Here is a 17412-nt window from a genome sequence, read left to right on the forward strand (position 1 = left end):
GAGAGGCACAACCTGTTGTAGCTTACAAAAAGGAAAGCTCTTTGGTAAGAATGGAAAGTCCTGAAAGCCAGTATGAGAGTCTGCTCCCTGGGAGGCGATAACATCCCAAGTCTACTAGGATTTTAGGTTCAACCCCAAGACTGGCTTTCATACAAATAGGACCGGGAAGTCACATCAAAGGGCCGAGCACAGCCATGGGCAAAGCAGCTGGGTGAACCAAGTTAGAAAGAAGACAAGGAAAGCTGCAGAATGGCGAGAAAAGGCAGAGACGCAGAGGAGGGATAAGACGGGAGGAGGGAGTCGAGGAGGGAGGGGAGAGAGGAGAAAGCCGAGCGCGGACGTCAGGAACAAAGCTCCAGCGGAGTCTGGCGGTGGCACTAGGGGAGCATGGGGTGTTTTGAATAATTATTAAAATTAGCATGTGTCTGCGCCATCCTGTGGGTGTGGCGCAGAGCGGAGTGTAAACTCCAGCGGGGCCGGAGCAAACATTGGATTAGCGGCAGCAGCCTGCCAGCCTGCCTAGGAGTGCGGGGACCAGCGCGCGGCACGCCGACCGGCACGATGGCCTCGTCTCAGGGGAAGAACGAGCTGAAATTCGCCGACTGGATGGCAACTCTGCCGGAGAGCATCCACAGCATCCCCCTCACCAATTTAGCCATCCCAGGTAGGTGCGCGGAGGCTGCCGACGGGGCGCTCCACCTGCCCCGCCCTGCATTATCTGCCACGAAGTGGGAACTTGCCACGCTGCCCGAGGGAGGGAAACTCGTCCCCAGGGGTGGGTCTCCGGCCAGGCGAGCGCGTGCCTGGGAGCCTCGGCCCTCTGGCGTTTTGCAAACCTCTGGGGACCGTGGCGCGGCGAGTCAAGGTGACTGCTGTTGCCCTGGGCTTGGGAAGCAAGCAGGCTGCACGAGAGGGCTGGGGCAGGGGGAAGCCTCGGCTCTACGATCCGCCTTGCGCCCCCTCCCACGGTTCTCCTCGCAGACTTGTGGGGGTGGGGTGGGCGGGGGTTGATTTCTCGGACTGTGGGGTGACCGAGCGCGGTGAGCGCGACCCGGTGTCCTGAGGGCTCGGCCCCGGCCGTGGACCTCCGACTCCATCCCTGTCACGGAATGGAGCGGATTTGGTAGATTTCTCGGTGAGAACCTACCCGAGTCGTTAATATTCGTCCCCAGTCTCCTTTAAAAAGACAAAGCGCTTCCTTAAGAGCGAGGAAAGTTCAGGGACCTGCGGCGGCGCGATCGCTGCCCTTGACCGCGAGCTGAAGGGAGCGAGGGGAGGAGGGCGCCGCTTCCCGGTCTGCCGGGTGGTCACGTCTGGATTCTGTTTCAAGCGCAGTTGGCGGCGTGTAGCGCCGGGGTCAGGAAAGCAAACCCTTGCGGACCGTGCGTCCGTTGCTCGGGACAGAAGCCCGGCGGCGGAGGGGTGGGATTCGCAGGCAAACCAAAGGGGAAAGGGGAGCACGCGAGTGTCCAGACAGCCTAGAAGGAAGGAAATCCGGGCAAAGCGAGGAAGAGACGCGAGGGATCCGATCCAGAAGCTTCAGCATGGCGCGCGGGGCTCAGATCAGAGGACTAGACAGGCTTCCTGGGCGGGAGCGTGCAGTAGCCCCTAGCTCAGGTGTGCAGAAGAGACGGACGTTTCAGGGCGGAGTACTACGGTAACAGCTGGGGACACGGCCAGACTTCGTTACCAATTTGACTTTTCACTTGGGTTGAGGGTGCAGATGCCTGATTTTCCCAGGAGCCGGCCAGAGGGCAATTTACCCACAGGTAGTCCACCCCCCGCCTCGAGCTCAGCCCTGTTATCAAGTTCAACCTTCTGGTCTGTCTCCTCTTGATCTACCCCATCCAGCGCCCCCTCTCAGCCACTGGAGGAAGGCATAATAAAGAGGAAAGGGGGAGGGAAAAAAAAAAGGAAGAGAGGGGTTCCTTTGAAAAAATCCCAACAGGCTCTAACCAGCAGCTCTGGAATTGATCAGTAACCTAAATCAGTGGTCGTTAGTCAGGTGGATGTTTGGCTGCTATGACAGGCACAGGCTGCACTCAGCACCAAGCCCTGAAGGAATGGTTTTTCTCCTTATGCCCTTCCTCAAGAGGTAGCTTCCCAAGAGCCCAGGTGTCTCTGAGGAAAAGAACAACCCAGCTTCTCCACTGTGCGCTTAGCCCTGCTACCTGGGTGAGCCTAGGGATTGCTCTTTTGAAGGAGACAGTAGAAAGTACACAACTTTGTTGGCAAAATTTCACTCTCACTTCCACAGGCGTTCCTATCCTCTTTGCTTCCTTTTTATTTGGTTTTACACAGTTGCTTTCATACAGTCTCACCTGAACACTTCCGTACACATAGAAAGTAATCAAGGCAAGGACTCTGATGCCGGCCTTCTGATGGGTGACTTGCCAGATACACAGGGAGTTAAAAAGCCCAAGTTCACATTGCTAGTTATGAGGGATAGTAGGATACCACGTCAGAGTCTACATTACATTTCTGTAATTCTTTACTTTTCAAAACCCTAGTATGGACACCAGATCAGAGAACTCTTCCCCAAACCTCATCAAGGAGCAGTGCTGGTACTATTAACTCCATTTCATAGATATAAAAACTGCAGCTTGGTGAAGGCCAATAATTTACCCCCAGACCAGTGATCTGACCCCTAAAGTGGTCCTTAGAGAAAGTATCCTAGGAATTTTTGAGAGAAATGCTTTGGGGTTTGTATCTGGATGGCTTAGTAGCAACAGCTGCTAATCAGGGTGAGGGGACAAGGAACGAGGCATTAACAGGATACAGGGCAATTTTCCTTTTCTCAAGTGAAAATCCGAGGTCAGAGACTGATACTCTGCTTGTCTTCCTGTGGAGGCGTTAGGGGTAAGATTGGGAGGCTTTGCATGGGATCCATTTTGAGTGTAATACTAAGAGGGATTGTGGCATTGGACTCATTGGGAATTTTCACTGCTTTCTCAGCTCTTCTTAATATGATTCTCAAAGTGATCCCCCTGCAAAGCCTCTCATTCTTACCCCCAATACTTCTGAGAAGAAAAAAAAAAGATGTCTCACCAACTCCATACCCCTGAATTTCCCCCATGATTTTGTAAAGCTATTTGGTGGATCCATGTATATAAATCTAGGTGTTAAAATGGGTTTGGTACTTTTCTGCATTACTCAACTCTAAGAATTTTCGGAGGAAAAAAGACATTCAAACTTTGATAGAGAAGACTAATTGGAGACTATTAAACACTAATGGAATAATTGCCTTAAAATCATGCTAATAGCTTCCTGGCTGCTACATGTTTACTTGGCCAGTTGCTACAGCTTGAATTAAGTAATTATCTCCACCATTTAAAACCACTCCTGATGCACCATACAAGCGTTTCTGTGGAAGGCAACGACTGCTCCGTCATCCTCAAAGTTCAGGTTTTTCTTAGGTGAAGCAACTGGGGAGTGAAGAGCCGCTTAATTAAGAGGCCACCCTCTTGGAGCAGCTGACCCAGATCACCCAGGGCTAGTGCAAAGAACAACTTGCAGGTGTGTGATACTCCCCACCGCGAGTGCCTTTCTGGCTTCTCTAAATGTTTCTCAAGTGTCTGCATCTTCAGTGCTTTCAGAACCACATCGCTTACTGGCTGTTTGCATTTAAATAGTCTCATGATTTGATATTGACTGGCCTAACTAGTTGCTAGTAATCTGTATTAGTAGTTTTACTTCCAGTTTACCTTTCAAAGGCATGGTGCTGTCGGAATATATTGACAGGTGCTCAGATTCTCGTCTCATTCGTCATTTCTTCCAGTCTCTAATGACGCCAAACGGAATTTTCATTCATACATGTTTTTTTAAACAATATCCTGGCATTTGGGGTTATGAGTGATGCTTCCTGTCACTACAGGCAGGTGAGAGAGAATAAAGAGAAATGGAAGCAGGAAGACATATGGTGAAATTCAGGTGAAAGTGAGTCTGATGAATTTCTGACATCTTTGCAGATGTTCTAACCTTACAATCATGGCGTCTCCAGAACCACAGTAAAGAGATGCATCGTGGGAGTAAGCAAGCTTTTTGCTTGATCTGGGTAGGGTGTTGGTGATCTGGGTCTAGGAGAGGGAGTCATTCTGTCCAAAATCTGAAAGATCGGGGCGGGGGGGCAGTTAATTCCACGGATGGTTCTGCCATACATTTTCTGATAACGTGATGAAAATCTTCACATAATACAGCAAACGGACCATGTAATAATGAAAGATTGGCCAAAATATTGTGGTATTGGAACTCAGAGAGAGTGTATGTTTCCTTAGTGTTGGAGTTCACAGAAGGCCGAGACCTCCAGCTGACCCTAAATATGGACCCCAGCAATTAGTCTCCTCACCCCCTCCCCTTTCCTTGGAACATGCTTTCTACCCACTGTCCAACAGTTGGAGCTCTTTCAAGGATGCTGCCCTAAGAGAGTAATTCCTTATTAAGACCATTTGGTGGTACATGTGACTGAACCCAGGAATGGTCTCTCTATATAAAGTCTTAAGATTCCCGTGTGAAGATCTACTCTTCCTGTAGCCACCCCAAACAAGCCTCATATATAAGTTCTCTTGCTTATGAAATGTGCCACCTACCAGTCTGGGGTGGCCTGCTTCTTTCTTTAGTCTCTTCATGATCTCTGTGTACTAGGGTTAGTTTTCAAGCAGACACTTAAATAGGAATTGTTGATTGTGCTTTAGATAAGGAATGCAGAAATGCTTTGGAAATCAATAATTGTACCTGATGATTTTGTCCGTTTCTTCCAGAAAGTACCAATGGCAATGAAAAAGAGCAGTTTTACTTAGGGAAACTAGATGTTTATACAGCTCTGATTTCGGTGTTCTTGTGTCTGCTTTTATTAGTTTTTCATTTCTTTCCTCACAACAATCTCTTCTTGTTGCCAGTATTTCTGGAGCCAGCTGTCTTCTTCCTTTTCTTTGTAATTTACTGTTTCTATTTTGATTAGGTTGAGACCATCTAAAGGGCAAATCTATGATTGTGTCTCATTGTAAAATTTCTTTTAAAAGGCAGGGTTTGTTTTTGTGTGTGTGTGTTTTTTTTCCCCATCATTTTAGTCAGGATGGTATTATGGAAGTTAATCTTTGAAAGCAATCAAAAAGCAACAAAATTGTTTAGGGTGAATACCTTTTTTGTGGTGCCTTTCCATTTCCCGATTTTGTTTTTGATTTTGCTAAAAAGGAAAAATTAAGTATCCGGAACATCACTTATTCTAGGACTTTTTCTTGATGAGTTGAACTGCATCACCACCTATTAAGATAAAGTGATACTGATGCCATTTTACAGCTTACAAAATGTGTTCTCATTTACACACGTTTTCTACATGTTGTATCAGTAAACCTCCAAGGCCTTGCTACTTAGAGTTGAACAAGGGGAGGTAGAAATGTATCTCAGATTCCACCTCTCAGACCAATTTAATCATAATCAGCCTTTAGCAAGAACCCGAGGTGACTTATGTACACGTTTAAAGTTGGAAAAACACTGCTTTAGGGTAGTTCTAAGGGGATCCTTTATGTAAGTGGCAGAGCCAAATTTAAATATACATCTTTGACTAAGCTCTTTCTTTTGGACCATGCAGTCTATTTATGAGTGTTCAAAATTATAATCAGGCTTAGAGCCAGAATGTAGGTATTTGACTCAAAGCTAATGGCCCAGGTTGGGAACATACTGATAACTCACATTATAGTTCATCATGCACCTCGAACATAAATGTGACTTAATTGCTACCTAACTGTTCAAATTAGGTCGCTGTGATAAATGTAAAACCTTTCTCCTCATTTCCTTAAAGTACTACTTAAAACGGGCCCATTTGGAGATGCTAGTGGTCGCTAATGGCAATTTAGGAAACATCCCTGTGTTGTTTCTTTATCCATTTGGTCTCATTCTTTGTTGTGTTAAAGGCTCAGCCACTCTTGTATTTATGGGTTACTCTTGTATTTATGGGATTTTGAGTCATTCAATTTATCTAAGAGCTAAATTTTTCAATATTACTCGAGTAAAAGTGGTATCATGAAGACAAAAATCAGCATCAGAAAGCCATCAAAAACAAAGGAGAAACAGTAAATTGATTTTTTTTTTATTAAAAGGGAAATGACCAACCTTGTCTGTATTTGCAAATCATGCCTCGTTTATCTGAAGCATGATTAACATGGAATAGAAATATAAATGTGGTTATAACAAACTTACTTGAATTTTAGTTATTGAACATAATCAGTGTTTCAAAACACTTGACATTTAAAAAAAAACCCTCAATTTGCTAAAATGAATAACATTATGTTTTTATTAGGCTTTATTTATTTATTATGTTTTATTAGGCTTTACACACTTTACCCTTATGAAAATTTCTCATATCTTTACTTAGAGTTTCTCATATTTAATTCCAACCCCACCCAATCAAAATGGAAAGCATGAATTAGAAAGAAGAGGAATGAGACTGTCGAGTGCCATACATCAGCAGAAATATAGGGAATATTCATGAGGGAAGGCTAAGAAATGAAGACACAAGGACACAGAAGGTAGGTTTTCCTGAACCCTGCCACCCCAAAGCAAAATCAGAATCATGTTAGATTGTTTGTTTTCACCCTTCCCAAGCCCCTGTTTAATGGACTTCCAAATAGTTCTAGAAATCTCCAGACAAATTCTTAAGTATGTATTGTAAGCCAGTTTGAGGGACTACTACATACATGGTATCTGCCAAGCTTTGAAGAGTTGTCACTTTTATTGACGGGACATCTAGAGGAACTGTGCTTCCATAACGTTTACACCTAAAATATCACTGCTCCTGGCAGTCCCACTAGGGCCTTTGCTATGTCTGCAGAGACCCAACACTGAGGATGTTAGTGTGTGTCAAAAGGGCCCTGGATTCCACTGTGGTCAAAGGCTCCCAGGGCTGGGTTCCCCATTGTGGAAGCTGCAGGACCCACCTCTGCTGACCCCGCCTGCCATCACTGCTAGAGTTATGAATGCCAACACTGACAGAACCCTTCAGTCTTTCTACCTAGGATGGATGTCAACAAAAGAGCTTTTTGAATTTATATTGATTCTTTTGTTGTTGTGCCCTTACCCTAGGACTCAGGTATGAGTTTATGAGGGCTGGATGGAGGATAATATGTAGAATAGACTTTGTTCTACACTCTGCATTATTCTCAATTTTAGCCCACTCTCTGTGTGCATGTGTGTGTATGTACACACATATAGTGTGTATTGACTTTAACTACTTTTCCAAGGAACTCGTTTCCGCCCCCCGCCCAGTAGGTAGACCTCTGGTAGGTGCGACCTAATTAATCCTAACTCCAGACAGGTCCAGAGCAAGAAAGCAGTTGGGGTCCATATTGTTCCTGGTGAGCAGCCTTTTAGAGCATAAATAGAGCCAAATAAACGGACATACCTAAAGTAATTGCTAACACCTTCACTGTTTGAAAGCAGAATGGTAGAGTAAGAGATGTGCTCTGACCTTAAAGAAAATGTTAAATCTCATGCATGTGTGTGTGTGTGTGTGTGTGTGTGTGTGTGTGTGTGTATGCGCACAGATTTTAACTATTGTTAATCAAAGGGGTCAGCTCTGCTAATCTAGAAGTTACCTATTACTACCAATGCTACCGCCTCTGACCTAAAAGCATTAGTTTGGGAAACAGGAGAACGTGTCCCTTTAATGGGTACTCAAGGAACTTCTAGACAGAAGCATTTGATACCCTCAAGAAGCTTATATATTTTCTTATTTCTCCTTCTTTGGGTGGATTAGGATCTAAGATTAGAGGACAGAAAGTATCTAAATTATATATTCCAGAAGGCACAAGTGAGAGAGAAATTTACCATGCTTCAGATCGAATTCTGCTGCCAGAAGCTTTCTCTAGAGCCATATGCTTTTATTATGCTCTATTAAGAGAGGAAGATGGGTCAGGAAGAGGGGCAGGAGGAGACGGTTAAACATTCTTGAGAAGCAGCCAGTATTAGTCACCTCTGGAGACCAGGTATTGAAGCAGATGGCACACTGATTCGTTAGATATGCTCTTGTTATGTCCCTATATTTCATCACAGACCCTGGAAATGGACAGTTCTGTTACCACTTTATCTTAAATGCCAGCTAATACTATGTTTCACATAGAATTCTTTCCTGTGAGTTAATTCACCGGAAGCAGCCATGTTTGTCCTTAGTCAATGTTACAAATGACGATTGTGTTCCTTGACTCACTTGGGGAATTTATTTTATGAAGAAAAGTGGACTATGACGAATGGCAATTCTAGTGGCCTGCTAGGCTTTCCTGGAAGTCCTCTCTGGCTTGTGGGGTGGTGAGGAGGAAGATGTACTCAAAGGTATCCTAGTGGGTGAATAGGAACTTCTCTCAGTGCATGTCTCAGGCCACACTCCCCTGTGGAGGAAGGAGGACAAAGAGGAAAAGGAAGACCAGGGCTGTCTTTAGCAGAGTTAGCTCTAAACACACTCCTGCCATGTCCTTCTCTGGGCTTTTCTCCAGGGGAGCGGGTGGGAAGGTGGTCAAGGGGTTGTAAAAATACTGACTTGAAGGTTGCTAGAAGGGAAGGCTACAGAACTAAGTTTTGCTTAGTCCTTATCACCCCCCCAACACTTGTCCTTATTTCTCTTCATATCTGCTCCAATTCTTGGGTCTGGCATTAGAGTCCCAGTCTTGAAAATGTCCTTAATTCTCTTATCTCACTCTTTTTTGTTCTGCTTACCTGGAAAAACTTCAACTCCATCAACCTCTATTATTATTATTTTTTAAACCTATTCCAATCCCAGAAAACTTCAGTAGCTAAACATTACTGGGGTTGGTGGGGGGCAAGAAATTACACAACCTGGATGTCTCAATTCACTTGAAGTTTCTGACCATATATCTTATTTCCTCTCTCCATTAAATTCATTTTCCCATTCTCTGAGATGACACTTTCGTCTCTTTTCCTCCTCCTATCAGCACTTCCTTCTCACCTCACTCTGCACTTATGGGCTCACTTTATATTTTATATAAAAAAAATACATCCAGAGAAAAACTTCCTCGTTTTCCCACCATTAACCCAGCAACTTACCTGCAATTATCCCTGCATTTTCTTTATGTAGGAGAAATTCCTGAATCTGTCCCTCCCTAAGTCCACCTTTTCTACTTGTGTTGTGGATCCCATTCACTCAAATCTCGTCAGTGTTTACTCCCAAATTCATCCCCTGTCTCTCCGGTGTCACTATTTTTCTCTACCTCTGCTGGATCACTCTAGTCCATACACAAATATATTATTATTGCCCGTTTAAAAAAAAAAAAAAAGCCCTCTGGCTCCACACCAGCCTTTCTTTCTACTGTAGCAGTTCTCTGTGATGGCTATAAAAACTATCTTGTCTTGAAATTATTTCCTTTTCTTTCTCTAGCCTGTGCTAATCTCATTATTTCCTTACCACAGCACTAAAATTGTTTTTATCAAGGTTGCTAGTGATCTGTATTTTGCTAAAGTTAATGGTTAATTCTTTATCATCTTATTTGATCTTTCAGCACCATTTGATGTGTTTGACTACACTTCAGTTTTTATACATGCTCTTCCTTTAACTTTTTATGACACTTTTTAAAATATTGTGCGAAAAAAATATAGCATGAGATTTACTCTGTTTTTAAGTGTACGGTATTATTAGCTATAAGTATAGGGGTCTATAGCATATCTCTAGGATGTTTTCATCTTGCATGACTGAAGCTTTATATCCATCAAATAACAGTTCTTCCTTTCCTCCTCCCACCAGCCCCTGGCAACCACCATTCTACTTTTTGCTTTTATGAATTTGACTACTTTAGATACTATTGAATGTAATACTTATCCTTCTGTAACTGGCTTATTTCACTTATCATAATGTCCTCAAGGTTCATTCATGTTGTAGCATATGACTGTTTTCCTTCTTCATGGCTAAATACTATTCCATTGTATATATATTTCACATTATGTTTATCTGTTTGTCCATTGAAGGACATTTAGGTTGTTTCTATATCTTGGCTGTTGTGATAATGCTACAATGAACCCAGGAGTGCTAATAGCTCTTTGATATCCTTATTTCAGTTTTTTTTGGGGGGGGATAAATACCCAAATATGGAACTATAAGGTCATAAAGTAGTCTGTTTTTATTTTTTGAGGAACTGCCATATTGTTTTCCTAAGCACCTGCATCATTTTACAATCCCACCAGTAATAAACAGGGGTTCTGATTTCTCCACATCTTCACTAACACTTGTTTTCTGTTATTGTCTTTGATAATGACCATCCTAACTGGTATGAGGTATTCTTTCATTGCAGTTGTGATTTTTAATTTCCATGATAACTACTGATGTTGAACATCTTTTCATATACCTGTTGGCTATTTGTATGTCTTTTTTTTGAGAGATGTCTATTCAAGATTTCTGCCATTTTTTAATTGAGTTATTTGGTATTTTGCTATTTGGTTATAGGAATTAATTATGTGTTGGAAATTAATCCCTTGCAGATATATGGTTTGAAAATACTTTCTCCCATTTCATGGTTGCCTTTTTATTCTTTTGATTGCTTGATTGCTTTCTTGCTGTGTGGAAGTTTTTTAGCTTGTGGTCCCACTTTTCTATTTTCCTTCTATTGTCTGTGCTCTTGGTCTCTTATACCAGAAATTGTTGCCAAGCCCAATGTCCAGAAACCTTTTCCCCATGTTTTCTTCTAAGAGCTCTACTGTTTCAGATCTCATATTTAAATCTTTAATTCACTTTGAATTAATTTTTGTATATGGTGTGAGATAAGGGTCCAGTTTCGTTCTCTTGAATGTAGATATCCAGTTTTCCCAATACAGTTATTAAAGAGCCTATCCTTTCATCCTTGTCAACCTTGTCAAAGGTCAGTTGACTGTATATGTGTAGGTTTATTTCTGGGCTTTCATTTTGTTCTGTTGATCTATGTGTCTGTCTTTATACTAGTACCATACTGTTTTGTTTACTGTAGCTTTGTAATATGTTTTAAAACATGAAGTGTGAGTCCTCCAGCTTTGTTCTTTTTTCTCAAGATAATTTTTGCTATTTGGGGTTTTTTTTGTGTGTGTAGTGTGCGGTTTCCTATGAATTTTAGAGTTATTTTTTCTGTTTCCATTAAAAAAATAATTGGGATTTTGATGGAGATCACAATGAATCTGTAGATCAATTCAAGTAGTCTGGACATTAGAATATTGTCTTCCATCCATGAACAGGGGATGTCTTTCCATTTATGTGAATCTTCAATCTGTTTCACAAAGTTTTCTGAGTACAAATCTTTTACCTCCTTGGTTAAGTTTATTACTAAATATTTTATTCTTTTTAATGCTGTTATATGAGATTGCTTTTTAAAATTTCCTCTGGATAGTTTATTTTTAGTATATAGAAATGAGACTGATTTTTGCATATTGATTTTTGTATCCTGCAAATTTATTAACTGCATTTATTTGAACAGTTTGTGTCTGTGTATAATCTTTAGGATTTTCTACATATTAGATCATATCATCTATAAGCTGAAATCATTTTAGTTCTTTCTTTCCTATTTGAATGTCTTATTTTTCTTGCTTAATTGCTGTGTCTAGGTCCAGTACTATGTTGAATAGAAATGGTAAAAGTGAGCATCCTTCCTTTGTGCCTAAGAACTTTTAGCTTTGAGTATATTTTCATGGACATTCCATATATGACCTTTTTAATGTTAAAGCCATTCCCTTCTATTCCCAGTCTGCTGAGCGTTTTTAACATGAAAGCATGTTGAGTTTTTGTCAAGTGATTTTGCATTTGTTAAAATGATCATGTATTTTTTATCTTTTATTCTGTTAATGTGATGTATCACATTGATTTTTTTAAATATTTTTCTTGATATCATACTATCCTTGCACTCTTGGGTTAAATCTCACTTGATCATGGTGTATGATCTTTTAATGGGCTGCTGAATTTGGTTTGCTACTGTTTTGTTGAGGAGTTTTGCATCTTTAACTCATCAGGGATATTGGCCTGTAATTTTATTATCTTGTGTGTTTTTGTCTGGCTTTGGCATCAGAGTAATGTTGGCCTCACAAAATGAGTTTGGAAGTGTTACTGCCTCTAATTTTTTGGGAGAGTTTAAGAAAGACTGGTGTTAATTCTTTAAATGTTTTGTAGAATTCAGCAGTGAAGCAATCTGATATCTGGCTTTTCTTTGTTCAGAGGTTTTGACTATTGTTTTAATCCTCTATTAGATATAGATTTGTTCAGATTTTCTCTCTCTTCATGATTCAGTTTTGGTTAAGTGTCAAGTGTTTCTAGGAATTTATCCATTTTATTCTAGGTTATACAGTTTAGTGTATAGTTTTTCATATTAGTCTTTTTAAGTCCTTTTTATTTCTGTGGTCTCAATTGTAATGTCTCCTTTTTCATTTCTGATTTCATTTGTTTAAGTCTTCTCTTTTTTCTTATTTAGTCTTCCTAAAGCCTTGTCATTTTTCTTTTTTACATTTCAAGAATGCAACTCTTAGTTTTGTTTTCTATTTTTCTATTCTCAATTTCATTGATTTACTGTCTAATCTTTATTATTTCTTTTCTTTTACTAACTTTGGGCCAAATTTGTTTTTAGTTTCTTGAGGGTCTAGAATTAGGTTGTTTGAGACTTCCTTCTTTTTTTAAAAATATTTTATTTATTTGAGAGAGAGAGTGAGAGAGCACATGTGCATGTCGGGGAGGGACAGAAGAAGAGGGAGTAAGAGAATCTTAAGTAGGCTTCATGCCCAACACATGAGCCTGATGTGGGGCTCGATCTTACAACCTAAGATCATGACCTGAGCTGAAATGAAGAGTGAGATGCTTAACCAACTGAGCCACCCAGGCACCCTAAGACTTCCTTTATTAATGAAGGAATTTGTTCTAAATTTTCCTCTTAATAATGCTTTTGAGTTATCCCATGTGTTTTGGTGTGGTGTCTTCAATTTCTTTTGTCCCGAGATATTTTCTTTCTTTCTTTTTTTTTTTTTTAAGATTTATTAATTCATTTATTTGACAGAGAGAGAGAGAGAGAAGTAGGCAGAGCGGCAGGCAGAGGGAGAGGAAAAAGTAGGCTCCCCATTGATCAGGGAGCCTGATGCAGGGCTCGATCCCAGGACCCTGAGATCATGACTTGAGCTGAAGGCAGACACTTAACCAACTGAGCCACCCAGCTGCCCCCCCCGAGATATTTTCTAATATCCATTTTAATTTCTTATTTGACCCAAGTTAACCAAATTTCTTATTGGTTATTAAAGAGTGTATTGTTTCCATATATTTGAGAATTTTTCAGTTTCATTCTACTGATTACTAGTTTTATTCCATTGTGGACAGAAAAAACACTTGATATGATTCTAATCTTTTAAATTCCCTGAGATCTATTTTGTAGCCTAAAATGTGATCTGTCATGGAGAATGTTCTGTGTGTGTTTAATAAGAATGTGTATTCTGGGGGCACCTGGGTGGCTCAGTGGTTTAAACCTCTGCCTTCAGCTCAGATCATGATCCCAGGGTCCTGGGATCAAGCCCCGCATTGGGCTCTCTGCTCAGTGGGAAGCCTGCTTCCTCCTTTCTCTCTCTCTCCCTACTTGTGATCTCTGTCAAATAAATAAATAAATAAAATCTTAAAAAAAAAAAAGAATGTGTATTCCGCTGCAATTGGATGGAATATTCTATATATGTCTGCTAGGTACATTTGGTCTATAGTGTTCAGGTTTTCTATTTCCTTATTGATCTCTATTTCTTTATTGATCTGGATGTTCTATCCATTCTCCAAAGTGGAGTATTGAAATTTCCTATTTATTTCTCTTTTCAGTTTTGTCAATATTTGTTTCATATATGTGGTACATGTGTATTTTTATGTATATAAATATGCATATGTATATGTGTTAGGTACATGTATATTTATAATTTGTATATTTTCCCTGTGAATTGACCCTTTGTGGTTATATGATGTTTTTCTGTCTCTTGTGAGAGTTTTTGACTTAAAGTCTCTTTTCATTTTTATAAGTATGGCTACCTCTGCTCTCTTTTGGTTACCATTTGTATGGAATATCGTTTTCAATACTTTCATTTTCAGCCTATCTATGTCCTTAAATCTAAAGTGATTCTCTTTTTTCAACAAGACATTAAAAGGATCATGCACCATTATCAAATGGGTTTTATCCCTGGAACGCAAAGATGGTTTAACATATTCAAATCAATAAAAGTGATATGCCACATTAATAGAATCAAGGATAAAAAACATTATTTGATGATTTATATATATAATATATATTTATTTTATATATGTTTATATATATAACATATTATATATATTTTTTCATCTCAATAGGTGCAGATCAATAGATGCAGATAAAGCTTTGACAAACTCAAAGCCATTTCATGATAAATTCTCTCACCGAGTTGGATATGTAAGGAACATACTTCAACATAAAATAAAGACCATATATGACAAAACCACAGCTAACTTCATACTCAGTGGTGAAAGCTGAAAGCTTTTCCTCTAAAATTAGAAACAAGGGTGCCAACACTAACCATTCCTATTGAACCAAGTATGGAAGTGCTACCCATAGCAATTAGGTGATAAAAAGAACTAAAAGGCATCCAAATCAGAAAAGAAGAAGGAAAATTGTGTGCAGATGACCTGCTTTATATATGAGAAAACCCTAAAGTCTCAACTATAAACTTGCTAGAACTAATAAAAAAAATTCAGTAAAATTGCAGCTTACAAAAATCAACATAGAAAAATCAGTTGCCTTTTATACACTAACAACAAAGTTCTTGAAAGAAATAAAGAAACAGCTCCATTTATAATAGCACAAAAAGCCAATAAAATACTTAGGAACAAATCTAACCAAAGAGATGAAAGATTTGTACATTGAAAGCTGTAAGACATACATAAAAGAAATTGAAAAAGACAGATTAATGGAAAGGATAGTATTTTCAATAAATGATGTTAGGAAGACTGGCATTTGCTTGCAAAAGAATGAAATTGGGCCTCTATCTTAATCATACATGAAGATTAGTTCAAAATGGATGAAAGACTGAAATAATAACACTCCTAGAAGAAAACATATGGAAAAAGTTTCTTGACAGTAGTCTTGGCAATGACTTTTTTGGATGTGACACCAGAAGTAGAAGTAAAAGCAAAAATGAATAAAAACAGGACTACATCAAACTGAAAAGCTTCTGCACAGCAGAAGAAATAATCAACAAAATGGGAAAAAATATTTTCAAACTGTATCTCTGATAAGGAGTTAATTTCCAAAATACAAGGAACTCCTTTGAACTCAATAGCAAAAAAAACCAATCTGATTAAAAACTAGACAGAGGACAGTCTATGCAGATAGATATTTTCCAGAATAAACATACAAATAGCCCACAGGTACATGAAAACATGTGCAAATTCACTAATCATCAAGGAAATGCAAATCAAAACCACAATGAGCTATCCCCTAATACCTATTAGAATGGCCATTATCAAAAATACAATTAACCTGGCTAGAGATTCTGGAGGCCTCTTAAACCATTTTTGTGGATCTGTCTTCTCTGGGCTCGTCTTTGTAGATCCTTCATTAGAGGGCTTTGCTGGTCCCTTCCCGCCACCCTGCCAGCATCTCATAATCTCTCAGTCCCTTTCACGTCTGTTATCATGCCACCCAGCTCTTTTTTTTGTTCTCAGCAGTTCCAGGCATCTAGAATGTGCCGGTTCCCGTCAAGAGGCAAGCAAGGCAGTAGTCAGTTCCTTGGGCAGTCCCTTGAAAAGCCAGAACATTGGACACATGCTCTGCTCTTCTCTACCCTCTGGGGGAGAGGCTCCCAAGCCATATTAGCCTCTGTCTCTGGTATTGCCAGTCCTCCGAGCAGCAACAAGCCATCCAGCTTTCTTGTGTTCAGTGGCCCCCAGGCATTTCGAATGTGCTGGGTTTTCCATTAGGTCTCTGAGACTGATGAGGCAAAAGGCAGTCGTTGGGCTGCCGCTCCTCCCCTCAAAGTCAGAACATTAGAAATATTGTCCAGTCTTATCTTTCCCTCTTCAAGGAGAAGCTGGGGGTTTACTCTCAATCATGTGGCATTGTGTTGGGGGAGAGACTAAGGCAGGAACATGCCACAGATTTTCCTACCAGCTTCAATGGCTAGTGTTGCACTCGAGTGGGATGTGGGAGCCTCTGAACTTGTGTCTCGATTTCCTACAAAGCAAATTAATTCATGTATTGCTGAATTAGTGTCTCCACGGGGGGAAAAATGGTTTGGGGCTTCCAATTCTGCCATCTTGCTGATGTCACTATCTTATTTTTTCAACTTTACTGGCTATTTCCTTTAGGTCATCTTTGCCAGCTATGTCCTCCAGATTTCTTCTTGATTTAGAGATTTGAATTGTCCTCCAGATTGTCACTAGTCTGCCTTCTTCCACTTCTAATGATGCCTTCTCCTCAGGATACATCCCCTGATCATGCTAGCCAATGCAGTTTATCTCTATCCTCATAATTTTTCCAACAATTGCTTGATCTATCCTCTTCATAGTGCTTAAGTAGTAACAATTAACTCCTTTAGTTATGTATTTATTGTGTGTCAACTGCATATTATACAAGCTTCTCAAGAACAAGACCTTGTCAGTCTTTCCAAATACCCAGAATATGTCTGGGCTACAGTCAGTGTGAAATAAGTGTTTGTTGACTAATAAATGATGGTATAGAGGGAGTCTGATTTTGTACAAAGACCTCTGTTCAGTTGATTTGAGAATAAGGCAACCCAACAAAAGTATTCAAAGCAGATCCATTATTTGAATTCTTTATAAAGTACTGACCCAAAACAGGTTAATTTCAACAAAAGAATGATCGCCATGAACACTAGTTAAGATTAACACTAGTTAAGATTATACTGCACAATCCAGTGTTCTGTGAATAAGACACATGACAATTGAACAAAGTGAAGTAGAAATTTGTTTTATATGGCAGTTTATGAAACTATGTGTTCAACCTGTTTTCTTCTATTTTTATATGCTAAGTTGATTGGTTATAGTAAAGACTTCGAAGAAATATCAGATTGGACTGTGACTTTAGGAAAAAAACAGCTGTGCTATCCTTAATACTGCTCAGGTTTCTGAGTTTTGTATTCTAATCGTCTAGAAGTCGTTCATGAAAATATGATCTGTATAGTGACATATTTAACCAAAATATAGGAGTAATACTAGATTCCACAATCTTTGAATATTTTATTCATTAGCCTCCATAAGAAATTTCTATTAAAATACAACAAAAGTATTCAGGATAGCCACAAGGCAAAAAAGGAGGATCCAAATAGGAACCGGTATAACAGATTTTAAATGCCATGTGCAAAAGATGTCAGAGCTGGCATTTAATTGCAGAAATGTGTCAGCATGACTGAAGTCCAGAAAAGGCAGAGACTGAAGCAAACAAGACAATACCAAGA

At 40.0% G+C, this 17412-nt stretch overlaps 1 protein-coding gene across 1 annotated transcript in view; it reads left to right on the forward strand.

Annotated features, from left to right (window-relative positions):
* Window positions 1–305: 305 nt before the first annotated feature.
* LOC111141240 (phosphatidylinositol specific phospholipase C X domain containing 3) overlaps window positions 306–17412 on the forward strand; it is a 168462-nt gene continuing 151355 nt past the window's right edge. The window contains exon 1 of the mRNA XM_022493662.1: window positions 306–664. Within this exon, the coding sequence (XP_022349370.1) occupies window positions 562–664 (103 nt within the window). The 5' untranslated portion in view covers window positions 306–561. The remainder of the gene's footprint in view (window positions 665–17412) is intronic.

This window comes from Enhydra lutris, unplaced genomic scaffold (genome assembly GCF_002288905.1).
Source record: "Enhydra lutris kenyoni isolate GAN:26980312 unplaced genomic scaffold, ASM228890v2 scaffoldscaffold5, whole genome shotgun sequence".
Taxonomy (NCBI): domain Eukaryota; kingdom Metazoa; phylum Chordata; class Mammalia; order Carnivora; family Mustelidae; genus Enhydra; species Enhydra lutris.